This window comes from Camellia sinensis, chromosome 1, assembly GCF_055761805.1.
Source record: "Camellia sinensis isolate YWXY chromosome 1, ASM5576180v1, whole genome shotgun sequence".
In the NCBI taxonomy this organism is placed as follows: domain Eukaryota; kingdom Viridiplantae; phylum Streptophyta; class Magnoliopsida; order Ericales; family Theaceae; genus Camellia; species Camellia sinensis.
This window is the reverse complement of record NC_138961.1, coordinates 17944503-17960702: the sequence shown is the minus strand read 5'-3', so window position 1 is coordinate 17960702 and position 16200 is coordinate 17944503. Positions and strand designations below refer to the sequence as shown.

Genomic DNA, 16200 nt, shown 5'->3' with positions numbered 1-16200 from the left:
GCAAATTCTCTGAATAAATTAATATACATGTGAGGATCGTCACACAGTTGTTATCAATTAGACTAAACTAACACAAAAGCATAAATTCATGATCAAAATCGAGTACATTAAATTTATAAGGATCAAAATAATATAAGGGCCAAAACATACAGACCATCAATGTAATTTATCACTGTATATATTAACCATGTGTTGCATATACCAGCTGAGAAGGCTGCAAACTGATGATACTCCCCAGAATTCAGAATTTTGGAGAAGTTTCACATCCATATGGTTCATTTGGATACAATTTGACGATTTTTGCAGGTAATATATAGTTGTATCAGGTACTCATAACTCTGCCCGTAGAACAGGCTATCTTAACATGACAAATGTTAACTTCTACCGAACAATACGAAGAATTTTGTTATTCAGACTATAGCCAACTATTTCCCAGCATGGACTTGGACGGAGTCAGTTCACATAAAAAACAAAAGTAAATTCCACATTTAGAAAAAAAGGTCATCATTTTTGTTTAAATTTTTTTTTTTTTTATTTTGTTGGAATTCCATGTTGTCTTATGGAAATCAGATTATGCCATCAAGTGGTTACCTTATGAAATCAGATTATGCCATCAAGTGATTACAACCCGATGGAAATCAAATTATGCCAAAGGGAACTAACTTCATATTTCATTGAAATCAAGTGGTTACCTTATGAACTTCAGATTACCGTCCATCTGCTGCAAAGTCTACTCACATTATGCCTTATAACCTATTCGAAGCACATAACAACAAAAATTTGCATAGCAACTTTAGAAACCAATTCTATGCCAATATGATCCATATTTTTCTACAACTTGCATTAGCTTAGCAATAAAATTATGTTTACCGAATTGTAGGATGACCATCTGAACCCTGCAAGAGGGTTGTCAGTCGTGACACCACGTCGTTCAAATTATTGAGTTGTACTTGTTGTGCCTCCCGTGCTTTTTTTTCCTCTTCAATTTGTTTCGTCAGCTCCTCTCTTTCCCTCATAATTTCCTCCCTATCTCTTTGCCGCTCCTCTTTCTCCTTTAGCAACTCCTCGTGATCTCTTTGCCGCTCCTCTTTCTCCTTCAGCAACTCCTCGTGATCTCTTTCACGCTCCTCACGAAGAGCCTCCAATTCCGTTCTCATTGACTCCATATGTTTGTCACGTGCTCGTGCCACATTCGAAGCTGTTGAAGAGGGTTGTGGGCCTATCCCACATCCACGCAAGTAATTTTTTTTTGCCCCGAGCACTTGCCTTGATAGTTCTTCGTGGGTCAATGGCAACCCCGCATCGGTGGCTACGACTTGTAGATTGACCATATCATCCTATCATGGCAAAAAAATAAGAAAGTCAAGATAGTTGAAGGAATTGAAAACAACTTTAGTAATTGATACACAACAAAATTGGTTTCAACATTCAATACTCACATGTAGCTCACCACATTTGGGGTCAATCCAGTCTCCCGTCTTCTTGGACTTGTGTGATTTCTTATAAAATTCAGGGAAATCTATTTGTCCATCCTCATTTGCCTATTATGTTTCAAAAATTTCCATTGATGAAGTACTACATAGTAATATTCAAAATGAAGAAGAATCAATCATCCATTATATTACTAAACAAATAACTACTTCTCACCATAAGCGACATTGCTATAGGAAATGATCGCGATCCACTTGTATGATTGTACGGGAGCATAGCCCTATTTGCTTTACCAGCTTTAGAGCGTTTCTAACAAGAAAAAAAAAATTACAAACATAAACCAATTTTGTTAGAATTTTTATTCATATTCACATCAATGAATTTCAAGAATGGGGTTTCTAATTAATTTGTTACCAAGTGAGATTCGTCTTTCCAAGCAACATCAATAAGATATCTCCAGTCATCCAAGCTCACTCCACTAGGCGGATGACTATACGGGTCATCAACACCCTTTTCCTCAAGTTCGAGGAACTCTTGCTTTAGATTGTACCTCCAATCCTTGTATAGCAAATATGCCTTTCTATCAAGAATTTGTTGAGCTTGTTCATCATTATCAAAATCATCCCCGATAACAAACTTGTCCTACAAACATAATAAGACAATTACTACATCAATTAATTTAAGCAATTACAAATAACTTAATAACGACATTATGGGAAGATAAATCTCGTACTAGCACTGCTTGGATGACCGCATCTTTGGTACTTTCATTGATTTTCGTCCATGACTTCACGCTCTGAAGAGGGCACAACCGTCTAATTTGCAATCCCAACTCATTCGTCGCTGGGGTTGCATTCCCTCCTGTGATTGCGTTCAACACCCGATTGACATACACATGTAATTTCTCTCCTTTTTTCCTGGCTATTCTTTTTTGCACTCCTTTGCCCAATGTACGTCCTTGTACACGAGTTGCTCTTTTCCGCCCTGCTACAAAAGGGGAAGCACGCCACAAATTACAAACAGATTTAAGGTAAGATGTTCGAGTATTGCTTGTTGCTTCAATTTAAAAAAAAAAATACATAAACACATATAAGCATCTTAATTACAGCGAAGACAATAACTGACTATGAAACTAATATCGTTAATTACAAGTGTACAACCCTTGGTTTCTTTTAAGTTTAGAACTCAACTAAATCAATGAACTTTATGTTTAAAAACATATGTTTAAACAGTGTGCCTTACTACTCTTTGCGTTATTTATGTATTTTTGTCATCAGCTGAGTCAACAAGAATAGGTTTCTCCAAAGCAAGGGCTGTGTACTTCTCTGACAGCTTCTTCAGTAGTTGTTCCAAACACTCGGTACTACTGCCAGCAGAAACCACGTCCTCTGTAACAGAATCCTTCACCAAATCATGCACCAAATCCTCCAATATTCTTCTTATCTCACCTTCAAGATGCTCCTGATTTCTGACTTTCACAACCAATTTCTCTTGCAAAGCCTTCTGCAACTTATCATTCTGAAGTTCAAATTGGACTGCCTTGTCCGACACCTCATCATAATCACGAGTTAGAATCTCCAAACTATCAGAGAGAAAAGATATAAGACGCTGCAAGCGTGATTCAAGCTTTTCTGAGTCAATGCCAGTTCCATTCAGCTTAACGGCACCTTCAACATCTTCAACCAGCTTTAGAATGGTATCTGAATCAAGGCCTGTTTTCTTCAGTTTCTCCATTTCTTTTGCCATATCAATCAACTCCAAGTTCAGTTTATCGTTCATAGATTTGAATTGCAACCTCTCACCCAGAAGCACTGCCAGTTGCTCCATGAGGGTATCATAGTTATCAAGATGTAGAGGATCTATAAGGTTCTCATTTTGGTTAATGATCTGGCTTTGTTCTACATGCTGACATGAATCATTTACAAGCCTCTGAAGGTTACCATGGACCCCATGTAATACACCAATAGCCAATTCATTCTTTCTATGCAAATCATTGAACTTTTCAATCATGTCCTTGTATGAACTGCACATTGCTGTGTGATCTTTGCCAGAAGCTTCTAATTTTTCCTGCAGATTGTCAATCACTTTGGTTGCAGCATCAACAGAAGCAGCCACGCGGCTACCTATATCTACGCAATCATGATTGCCAATTGAGGGTGTGGAGGAAAACAAGCTCCTGATCAATGCATCAAGCTTCTCGACTGTCTGAACAACCTGACCAACAGTAGAATTCCATTCTTGCTCAAGTATTGATGCCCTCTCAGCTACTTCTTTATGCAGAACTTCCACTTGATTAGAGATAGAGGAAGCCATCTCATCTGAACTTGAGTGCATTTCATCCAACTGTCTGTCCAATACACTAATACGTGGCTGATAGTCACCAAGCTTTTTAACAAGCTCACTGTTCTCTGCTCCAAGAATAGTATTGTGTTGCCTTACTGCTTCATACAGACCCAGAAGCTCACCCTTCTTTGCTTCAATATCACACACATGTTGCTTTATAAACTCATATAAAATAATGACTTCGATATTTGCTGCTTCAGAACTGATATTGTGTTCCTTCAGAGCTTCATAAGCAACCTTGAGCTCCCCAAGTGCATCATCAGCAAGATATGGATATGGCTGCTGCTGCCGCTCTAAGGATTGCCCTATTTTTTAGACAATTATTAAATAACAGCCCATTCTGGTTTGAATGTGCACCCTTCCTCCTTCTTCCTTTCCTCTGTTCGGTGCCTTTCATCTGTAGCTCGTCCTTTCTCATTGTTCTAGCAGTAGCACTCTGCAATGGGCCATCCCTCTGTTGTTTATCCTTGAAGGCTGAGTTCTCCACTGTAGACAAAGCCTTGGACTGGGCTATACAGTCACTCAAATTTGAATTAACCACCCTCTTTAACCACTGAACCAGGCATACAATCATTACCTCCATCTACATCATCTGACAACCCTTCCACTGTGTGATTTCCATTGATTGACCCTTCAACACTTTTTGCCACATCATCCTCGTCATCCTCCTCTGCAGATTTACCACCTTCCACTACCTTCATCTCCATTTTCATCTGTCTCCGTATGTGTAGCATCATCCTGACCCCTGTTTTTGGAAAAGTGATCGACCTCATGTGGCAAATTAGATTCCATGACTTCATTTTTCTGGTAGCTATAATTGCGATTACACTAACAGTTATTGACTACTAGGTCTTCATACACTCCCACTTATTGAACCAACTAAGGCATTCACATTGACTAACAAGATTAACAGACAGATTAACCTACAAATTAACAAAGGCATTCCTTACCAATCAGGTTAACAAGGCATTCACATTTTCTTTGTTTTTCTTCCTGTTTATGGGGTTCTCATTGCCTTAAAGACCTGACTTAGGCAGCCCAGGAAAAAGGAAAAAAGAATTTGTAACGAAGTAAGTGAAATGCTCTTACCCACGCCACCTGGCTGCGTCTCCTCCACCACTGTTTGTGTATCATCTGGTGGCTGTGTCTCATCAGATAACGTCAACGGGGTGCCAATAACTGCTGGTGGACATGCTTCAGAGCCTGATAATACGTTGCCACTTGTTGCTGTCTTCCGCCGCCCCGTCTTCATACCAGGAACCATGGTACCTACATAAGTAACCAGTTGGAGCCTTGTATTAAGTAACCAGCAGACTAACCATGAATAGAAACATCCCAACTCAGATTAACCAGCAGATTAAGCAACCAGCAGATTGACAAGATTAACAACCAGCGACAGCAGCCAGAGACAGACCAAAAAAACTTATCAAGATTAACCAGCAGATTCACTATGATTCACTATGAATTTGCTTCAGTAAATCTGCCAGCAGATGAGTAAACAGCAGCAAACATACATAAATCTGACTTCACTATGAATTTGCTTTTCAATTTTCTGCCAAAGTTCATACAAATTGTATAGGAAGTTAATTACAAGGGTATTAAGTCCATAGAATATGAATGTAGTTGGGAAATTGGGGTCCAAACAAGAAGAAGAAGAAGATGAAGAAGAACAAGAACAAAAAAAAACAAAACAAGACATAATTAGTCTACTCACATTTAAAACTAATTTACTGAATAAACAAAGAATGAAGAAGTCATTTGAATAATTTTAGGGTGGTTATGATGATTTTATAAAATACCCATTTCAAATACCCATTTCAATACTAATTATTCAAATGGGTATCTCGAATACCCATTCGAAAAATGAAGAAGTCTTTGGGGTGGTTATGATGACTTTATAAAATACCCATTTGAAAACTAGATTCCACAAGCCCAACAACATCAACAGCAACATCAATCTCCAAACTGTACATTCAAGTCCTTTTACACCTTATCTTGGAATTAGACATCAAACCCTATATTCCTATGGACCCAGTATGATTTTATTCACCTATCTTATACAAATAAATAAAACACATTTTTCATTGCTTAAAATAACAAAAAAATTTGTCTTTCCATTACACTGTTTTGGGTTGTTTTAAACCAATCAATTACTAAGTTTTTTTGTTATAGTGTTTTCAAAAAACAGTTTTCCAGATTAAATGTGCAGATAATGATATAAACTAGTCCTCCAAATGATCATTACTTGTCTAAAACTTATACTACAATCTTCATAGTTTTGGGATCTATACCAACTTATCTCTCTCTCTCTCTCTCTCTCTCTCTCTCTCTATATATATATATATATATATATATAGGCCTATGTACAGCAGCTACAGTCAAGTAGGATAAAGCTCTCTCAGTTGGAGCAGGATCTTCAGCGAGCTCGAAGCCAGGTTCTTCATTTTTTCTTGGCAAATTCTAACAAGATCGCTTAAAGCCCCCCATCACATCAACAAAACAAGACAGACAAACAAACAAAGTTCATCAACAATGTACTTAGAGAACACATAAAGTAATTTTACCACAAAGTGAGTTAAAACTCTAGGTCCGTATCTGTATCAAAATCAATTTCTATCTCATCTTCTTCGTCATCACCCGCGATTGTTAGTTCATCATCGTCATCACAGATGAAAGCATCATCCATAACACCCTCGGGTTGTACACGCTTTTTGGTATGCGAAACTTCCATTGAAATTATTTCAGGTTCAATGTCATTCCGAAGCAAAACAGCATCATCATCAATAGGGTCAGTTGGTACAACAGTAGTGGTCTCATCTTCTTGCAAGACGTCATCAAATTCTGGCACATCTACTTCTGGCACATCCCAAAGTCGTCGATGTTGAAACTTTTCTACGACTCGCCAATTCGGCCCTAAATTCGTATCAGGAACATAGAAAACTTGTTGAACTTGGCTTGGGAACACAAACGAGTCATCTTTATACCATCGACTTCTTACATCAACGGTTGTCACATGTGGTTCGACACGCAAAGTTCGACTACTACCGGTGTTATACCATTCACATTGGAACAAAACAACCCGATGTCCAAACAAATATGTCAGCTCCCACACTTTACAAAGGTAGCCGTAGAACTTTATCAATTGGCCTTCGTGGTCGCCTTCCACTACCAACCCACTATTTTGGCATTTACGACGGTTATCACGGTCGATAGTATGGAATCGGACGCCATTAGCAATGCATCCCGAATATGTGTTCACTAAGGCATTAGGTCCATTGGCTAATGACCACATCTCATCGGTTGCTTCGGGTGACTTTTGATTTCGCAGTTGGTTCATCTACAGAAGAAAGTATGTCAAGTTAATTCAAACTTAGAATAATGTAACATTATTTGCAAACTATACAATAACGAGCTTCAGCTTACGCGATCTTTGAACCATTTAGGAAATTCTTTGCATTGTCGCGTTGCAATGTTGCAATCACTTCCATATGTTTGTTGCAACACGAGCTTGTGTTCCCTACTTAATACAATGTAATTCATAAGTAATTGGAATAATGAAGACTTCGAAAAAAAAAAAAAAACCCGTGTACAAGATGTATGTTGCATGTATGATGAGGAATCGTACTCTAGATATTCGTCAACTTCCAAACTATTGTGTAGGACAAACCAATGAGCGAATTCGCGGTCAGTTACGGACACATCAATTTCCCTTGTGAGTTGACCAAAAGGACGAACATTTTGAGTGAAAATTGCCAACCCCGGCCCATTGTCACCTCCATCGTAGTTCCTTTCTTCCCGGTTAAAGACCGTTTCAACTCCATCCAAATACATTGAACAAAACGTCGCACACTCTTTCGATATGTAGCCCTCGGCAACGGAACCTTCTGGCCGAGCTTTATTGCCAACAAATCCTTTAAGAAGTCCGAGCATCCTACATGTAAACATCAGGCTGATCGTTAGTATGGTTACATTGAACTATATTTACATTAAAAAAGCACCCCCATCGTAGTTATACCTCTCAATAGGATACATCCATCGATATTGCACAGGCCCTCCAAGCATAGCCTCATAAGGCAAATGAATTGCCAAGTGGACCATGACATCAAAAAAAGCAGGAGGAAAAATCTTCTCAAGCTTACAAAGTATAAGTACTATTTGTTCTTGCAATTGCTCCAAATCAGTGACCCGCAATGTCTTTGAGCACAACTGTTTGAAAAAAGTTCCCAACTCAAACAATGTGGTCCCAATCTCGGTAGGAAGGTATCCTCGCATCCCAATGGGAAGAAGACGTTGAAGAAGGACATGACAGTCATGACTCTTAAGGCCAACTAACTTACCACCATTCGCAGTGACACAGTTGGATACATTTGCAGCATAGCCATCAGGATACTTAATCGATTTCAAGAAATCATAAAACCCTTGTCTCTCTGCCAGGGACAATGTGTAGAATGCCGGAGGCTTCTCGAAAGAGCCATTCGCATGCCTTATCAAGTGTAACTCCTTTCGTATTCGCATGTCCTCTAGATCCAAACGTGCTTTGTCTGTGTCCTTGTTCTTGCCATCTATGTTCAATAGTGTACCAAGCAGACTGTCACATATATTCTTCTCTATGTGCATGACATCAAGGTTATGTCGAAGCTTAAGTGTTTTCCAATAGGGAAGGTCAAACAAAATGCTTCTTTTCGTCCAGTTTGGAGTTGGCTTTTCAGTCCTTTGTCTTTTTTGGTTGGTTGGATGCTTTCCGTACGGCTTGTACGTCCCCAAATTAATTTGCTCGAGTATTTGTTCTCCCGATAACTCCACGGGTTTGGACCGATTCTCAATTTCACCGTTGAATAGCCTACTTCTTCGCCAAATATGGTTCTCAGGTAAGTACCGCCGAGCACCCATATACCCTATCTTACTTCGCAAACTCTGAGATGAAGCATCCATGTTGCAATTAGGGCAGGCCAAGTAACCTTTTGTACTCCAACCAGACAAGGAACCATATGCGGGGAAGTCATTGATGGTCCACATGACTGCTGCATGCATTGTAAATATTTGGCCATTTAAGGCATCATATGTTTGCACACCATGCTCCCACAAAGTAGTTAACTCTTCTACTAATGGTTGCAAATAAATATCAATGTCTCTTCCAGGTGCGGATCGTCCTGGAATAAGCAATGACAGCATGACAAATGGATCTTTCATACACTTCCATGGGGGTAGATTGTAAGGCATTAAGATTACGGGCCACATGCTGTACGATGTACTCATATTTCCGAATGGATTGAAACCATCTGTGGCAAGCCCTAGTCTTACATTCCGAGGATCCGCAGAGAACGTAGGATGCAACCTATCAAAATCCTTCCATGCCTCACCATCAGCTGGATGTCGTAGTACTCCATCATCCACACGCTTATCTTTGTGCCATGTCATAAATGCGGCTGTTTTTTTCGACATGTACAATCTCTTCAACCTCGGTGTCAAAGGAAAGTACCTAAGTATTTTGTGTGGAATTTTTTTACCCGTCTTGTCGTTCAACTTGTATCTACACTCCGTACATGTAGGGCAATTCTCCAATGTGGCGTTGTCCTTCCAAAATAGAGTACAATCGTTTTTGCATGCATGAATGGCCTCATATCCCAAACCCAATTCACGTAAGAACTTTTTCACTTCATAAAGAGTCCATGGAACAGTTTCATCACAGTTTGGTAGAATGTCTTTGAAAACTTGCATAACCATGTCGAAAGATTTGTTACTCCATTTATTGTACACCTTCAAATGAAGCATCTTAATTACGAAGGACAAGATGGAGAACTTTTCACAGTCTGGATATACTTTGCGTTGAGCATCATCGAAGAACTTCATGAACTTCAACAAATTGTGCCTCTCCGAACTAGTACGTTCTTCGTCGATATTATCATCCATGAGACCACTCATGTAAATCTCTTCTAACATGGTAGGAAGTTCATCCACATTTTCGTGATTGTCAGTCATTCGATTCTCATTGGTTTCGGTATCATCGTTTCGCATACTAGGATGATCACGAAACATGGGAGCATGTTCCCCATGGTGCACCCAAGTTCGATAAGAAATTGTGATTCCTCTTCGAATCAAATGCAACCGTACAACGTGTCGACTAAATTTTGTGCCGTTCAAGCAATCAACACAAGGACAACGGATCTCATCCTGCGGCCCTAAATTCTTTGTAGCGAACTCAATAAATGACTGAACACCCTCTAAATACTCTTTACTTTTTAGCCGATCTTGTATCATCATCCAACTCTTATCCATTATTGGAACAGTACACATCAACCAAAGATGAACCTGGGAATGGACGGGAACTTGGAAAAATACTCTGTAATGGAAGAGAGCTTAAGTAAGTTTAAGGGTTCGATTAGCATTGCTTGTTGATGTTTACCGAAATAGTAATGACATATCGGGATGTTATGCCTATTTCTCAGCTGCATAGAGTTGGCTAATTTCAGTAGTAACTCGGCATGTATGCATACGCTAATGTGACATACATGAACAATTCTATGTCAAGTCATCTTACAGGGAGATATATAATTTATATGTAACAAACATTATACTGAATTCTATATATTTGTTCCAATCAGTAGCAAAATCATTTTAAAATTCAAGAAAAATATTAGACATTTACTACATGGTGTAAAACTTAGATGGACACTTTACAATAATAATTTTACTCCATAATTTGACTGTATGATGAAAGAAATGAAGAATTTTTTTTCTCAAAGTAAAACCGAAAGTGGGGAAAAAGTATATCATAAATCATCAGTAAAGCTGGTAAAGCAGACAAAGTAAACAATAAACTGTCCAATAGCACAGTTTCATGTGTTAAATGCAACTAAAAATGGAGCAAAAAACTAACTTTTAATGATCTACTGATCTTTAAACAAACTTCAGGAGGTAGATATGAGTATACACGCTTTGTTTTCCGCCTCACTTTGAACTTTATGTCTAAATTGTCTACTTCATCATCTTCCTTTACTTTAAATAGAGAACTGAAAAAGCATACACATATAAATGAGCTTTCAATAGACAGACATTAAAAGTAGATACATTTCAAAAACACTATACAATTCAAAGAACAACCTGTTTCTTAACCTAAATACATTTTTTTTTTTTTTTAAAAAAAGTTTATATCATTGTAAGTTGAAATGTCAATGTTTTGGCATCGAAATGACAATTGGTGTTTTGAAATTTATGCTTATCCGTCAGCATAATTAACTATAGAAAAATCAAACATAAAATAAATATAGATAAATTTAAAATTGCAACTTTTCTTTAATTTATTGTTTTTATTTTTTATCACATGACATTGCAAATCAACACTATAAATCCAAGCAGGCACATTTATCAATTGGAAGGTATTATTGAGTGAGTCAGTCTAGTAACATCAATTGTTCTAGCACTGTTTTCAATAGTTAAGAAATAAATGATCTAATTTTGAACTAGTGTCATGGACCCAGTGATAATAAATGATCAAATTACACACAACAAATTTGTGTTTTTTGAAATTCATGTACATAGTGAGAATACAGATAATTAAGTGATTCAAACAAATGAAAATTGAAAATTTACTCAAAAAAAGCGGGAGATGAAACATTGGATTTAACTACAGAAATTACATGTAACAGAGAGTACGTATTTGTAGCATTGGAAATCAAACAGATAAGTTACTCCAAGTCTACAATCCCGAAAATGGAGAGAAGAATGTTTACTTGATCAACGAAGTCTGAGCCTGTTGCATACTCTGTTAGCATCCCAACAGCAAAACCAAACATTGCCCATCTGCTCAAAAAATAAATGAATAAATAAAAATACAGAAAGATGAAAAATCCCAGGTTAAGAAATTGACTTGCCTCGCAGAATATTGAATTGATTTGTGTATGGAAGCAAAAATTATATTTAGAAACAATTTGAGCGACTAATCTATACTCCAAATTAGATGAGTTTGTTCAAACCAATGTAGGACAAGAAAATCAGCAATAAAACTTCAATAGTTGTCAAACATGCTCTGTGTATAGCCATCCACAAGTAGCATTGGAATTCAAGAGTGATGGATTGTAATCAGTGTATACCCATACCGAAAAAACCTAATAAAGAGGATTGAAAATAGATAAGCCTCTTGAGTCCAAGATGTAAAAGAACCAACCTGGAGGGGGATACAAAAAAGCTACCCTCGCAGGTGATTTGATGAAACAAAGAAAACAAAAACAAAAAAAAAAAACAAAAAAATAAAAATAAAAATAAACCAGAAGCGGGGATGATACACAAAAACAAAAATACCACTGAAGTTTATTTTTTTTATTTTCTGAAACACAAAAACAAACCCAAAAACTACAATACTTTGAGAAACAGATGATTTGCAGAAAGGGATACAGAGAAGCGGGGATGATACAGAAGGGGGGGAGAAAAGAAGTAGCAAACTTAATACCTGTAATCAGAAGCGGGGATGATACAGAAGCGGGGATACAAAAAAGCTACCCTCACAACCTCTTTCTCCAACCTCACGAAATCAGAAAAAGCCCTAAATACCTGTAATCAGAAAAAGCCCTAACTTAATCAGAGCTTTGATTACGAAATCGATAGAGAGGGAGAGAGAACATTTCAAAAACATTTCGATAGAGAGGGAGAGAGAAATACCACGTGAGCCACGGGGATGGAGAGGGAGAGAGAGATACAAACAGACAGACACAGATCGATAGAGAGGGAGAGACAAATACCTGTAATCAGTGGTGGGCCGGACTGCAATGTTCGTGGTCGCGAGCGCCGGTGATGAACGACGGTGGCCAGCGGCGCAGAGCTTTGGTATCGACTGCTCTGTGGTGTGTGTCAAACAGAAGACAAATAATCCTTTGTTAAATGTAGGCGCCAATATTAATGAGTTTCCCTCTAAAAAAACATTTCGAAACTTCAGCGACTAAATATTTGTTTTGGTCGCCAAAAAGCATAAAAATTTCTCCCATTTTTTTGACGACAAAACGTTTTTGTCGCGAAATGTTATCATACGGCGACGAAATTGAACTTTGGTAGCGTAAAGTGGTTCAAAGCAGCGACTAAAAACAAATTAGTCGCCAATAACACTGTATGGCGACTAAAAACTTTGGTAGCTAAAAATACTAAATGAATGCCGACTAAAAATGGAAGTTTGGTCGCCGAACACCCTGTTTTTGGCGACTAAAATTGTTTTGGTCGCCAATTTTAGTCGCCAAATGTACGATTTGTTGTAGTGGTAGGATTTTCCCGATGCAGGGCCGGCTCAAGAGGGAAGCCGATGAAGCACCTACTTTAGGCCGCTGTTTTAATAAAGGCCTCATTTTGAAATAAGGTCTCATACAGACAACTAGAAAAAAAAAAAAAAACCAAAAGAACTAGGTTTCAGTAGCTTTTTTCAAATTATAAAGAAGTTACAGTGGCTTTACCGACAAAAGAAAGGAAAAAGGCTCCATATAGCCGACAAAAAATAAAAGCCAAAAAAGAGGTTATATATTGTCGGATGGATTTTATTATTATTTATTATTTTTTTATGTATACTCAAACAACAAATGTTATATGCATATGTAGAATTCATTATATTTTAAAAATTATGACAAAAAATATACACGACATTTTTTGTATTTTTTATTGTGAACCCTACATGTACACGTGTTTCTTGTTTGATATTGAAATCTATTTAACCACAAATATATTTTTTCTTGTGTTCAAATAAATTGGGGGTCATTTGTGTTTGTCTAAAACTCTACATTCAAAACCCAACACTATTTTTAAATTATGATTTGGATTAAAATTTATAATTAAATAAAATTTTAAAATAAAATTCAAAATTATTTTCAAAACTCCTCTCTTCTCTTTTTTATTTTATTATTATTATTAATCAATTAATCAATCACTTTTTCTCTCTCATCTCTCCTCTCACATTCTTTCACATTTTATACACCAATCAATCAAAAAAAATAAAAAAATAAATACAAATCATCCCCAAATTATTTTTAAAACTCATAACCAAACAATTTTTTTTTTTTTTTTCCAAATTATGATTTAAAAATTTAAAACTCAAAATATAACTATACACCCAAATCAAAATTCTAAAACTAAATCAAAGGGACCCAGTGATTTACTATTTCAATATGCTCTCAACTAAAAAACATATTAAAAATAAATAAATAAATAAAAAACTTTGAACTTTCGCTTTACACATGGGTTGAGCCGGCGCTGTCCACATGCATATATATCATTGAGTGCATCAACATTCACCACGACAAAAAGCCTCACCAAAGAGAAAGAGATCATGGATTCAAAAAAGAGCAAAATGAATGTCCTAATGCTACCATGGTTAGCCCAAGGTCACATCACTCCCTTCCTAGAGCTTGCCAAGAAACTCACAAACAAAAACTTCCACATATATTTCTGTTCTACACCAATCAATCTCATATCCATCAAGAAAAGAATCACAGACAAGTACTCTCTCTCCATTGAACTTGTAGAAATCCACCTTCCATCCTTGCCTGAGCTCCCTCCTCACTACCACACCACCAATGGCCTCCCCATCCATCTCAATTCCACTCTCAAAACAGCCTTTGAGATGGCAAGCACAAGCTTCTCCACCATCCTCAACACACTAAGCCCAGATCTTGTAATTTATGACGTCAGCCCCTCATGGGCACAATCCACTGCCTTGTCGTTTGATATTCCCGCAGTCCAGCTCATGATTACCGGAGCCACGGTGGTTTCTTTTGGCCAACATATGATTAAGCACTGTGGCAGTGTTGAATTCCCATTTCCGGCAATTAAGCTGCAGGGATTCCATGAAACGCAGTTTCGCCACTTTGTTGAGACTGTTGTAAAAGAATACAATGACAAACAAGTTGCCTCTGTAAATGATCAACCATCTTGCAACTTTATGTTGTACAACACTTTTAGAGAGCTTGAAGGTAAATACATTGATTATCTACCGGTTATAGGTGAGAAGAAGGTTGTCCCTGTTGGTCCACTTGTTCAAGGCATTGATGATGATGAAAATGAGCACTCTGAGATCATACAATGGCTTGACAACAAGGGTGAGTACTCCACTTTGTTTGTTTCTTTTGGGAGTGAGTATTTTATGTCCAAGGAAGAGATTGAAGAGATAGCTCATGGGTTAGAGCTTAGCATGGTTAATTTCATATGGGTTGTTAGGTTTCCTGAGGTAGAGAAAGTTGAGCTTGAAGAAGCACTTCCTAAGGGGTTTATTGACAGGGTAGGAGAGAGAGGACTGGTTGTGGAGGGTTGGGCTCCACAGGCAAGAATTCTAACCCATTCAAGCACTGGTGGATTTGTGAGTCACTGTGGATGGAATTCAGTATTGGAAAGCCTAAAGTTTGGGGTTCCAATGGTAGCCATACCCATGCAATATGAGCAGCCGTTGAATGCTAAACTAGTGGAGGAGGTTGGTGTGGCTGCGGAGGTCAACAGAGACATCAATGGAAGACTCAACAGAGAAGAGATAGCACAGGTAATAAGGAAGGTTGTGGTGGAGAAAAGTGGAGAGGACATAAGGATTAAAGCGAGAATTTTTGGGGATAAAATAAGAATGAAAGGAGATGAAGAGATAGACGAGGCAGTAGAAGTGTTGCTGCAGCTTTGTAAGGATGTGAAGTTGCTCAAAAATTAGTAGAGCAATTTTATTGAAATATTTAAGTGGGTTGAAAAAGTTTTTTTATTTTTTATTTTTATTTTTATTTTTATTGGGTCGTATGGTATACAAACTGATCCTTGATTAGGTTGTATACGAGTAGAAGATCAACAAATATTGTTTTCGATCATGTTGTGCTTGTATTGGACTTGGTTGCTCTTTTTTTTATCTACATTTACCGCTTCACTATCATTGGTGTAATTGTTTCATCTTTTTAATGTAGTATTGACACATGAGGTGGTATACTAAATATGGTATAAAAGTTGTTAAGTGAAGCATTACTCTAATAAAATGAAATACAAAAAAAAGAAAAAAGAAAAGAAAAGAAAAGATAAATGTTAGAAATACACAATTTTAGATACAAATTCACTCATAATAATGTGCCAAGAGAGTTAGGTTCTATATGATTGAATGTATAACAAATCAAAAGTTGATAGTTATTATACTACATTGTGAGTTTCAAACAATTTCTACATTGACATCACTTTAAATTTAAAGAAAATATAATGAGCTTACAAATTTGACATAATTATATTAGATTGCATTAAAGTTGTAATTAACATAACTTAATGTCCTTTTCATCAAAAATTATTTAGTCATATAAGTGAAAAAATAATATTGTAATATCTTTTATATTATTTATTTATTTTTTATATTTAGACACTATCTATATTACTTTTGGTATTTTTATTTTACTAAAAGAGATAGATATATAATTGTGGAAGGCAAAAAAGGAGTCAACA

The 16200-nt window shown here is 37.1% G+C and overlaps 1 protein-coding gene, 1 long non-coding RNA gene and 1 pseudogene across 3 annotated transcripts; 1 reads left to right on the top strand and 2 right to left on the bottom strand.

Moving 5' to 3' along the window:
• Positions 1–866: 866 nt before the first annotated feature.
• Positions 867–2082, bottom strand: LOC145821388 (uncharacterized). Its single transcript, XM_082917909.1, has 4 exons — positions 1846–2082; positions 1648–1740; positions 1440–1541; positions 867–1337 (listed from the first exon to the last, which is right to left on the bottom strand). The coding sequence occupies exons 2-4, from the start codon at positions 1705–1707 to the stop codon at positions 867–869; spliced, it is 633 nt and encodes a 210-aa protein (XP_082774035.1). The 5' UTR covers positions 1708–1740; positions 1846–2082.
• Positions 2083–4506: 2424 nt separating this feature from the next.
• On the bottom strand, positions 4507–12322 carry LOC145789583 (uncharacterized). The gene is made up of 3 exons (XR_014327637.1): positions 12221–12322; positions 11505–11574; positions 4507–5043 (listed from the first exon to the last, which is right to left on the bottom strand). It is a non-coding gene; the product is annotated as an uncharacterized LOC145789583 (long non-coding RNA).
• A 1480-nt stretch (positions 12323–13802) lies between these two features.
• On the top strand, positions 13803–15646 carry LOC145791924 (UDP-glucosyltransferase 29 pseudogene; annotated as a pseudogene). Its single transcript, XR_014331210.1, has one exon. The product of XR_014331210.1 is annotated as a UDP-glucosyltransferase 29 pseudogene (transcript).
• The last annotated feature ends 554 nt before the right edge of the window (positions 15647–16200 follow it).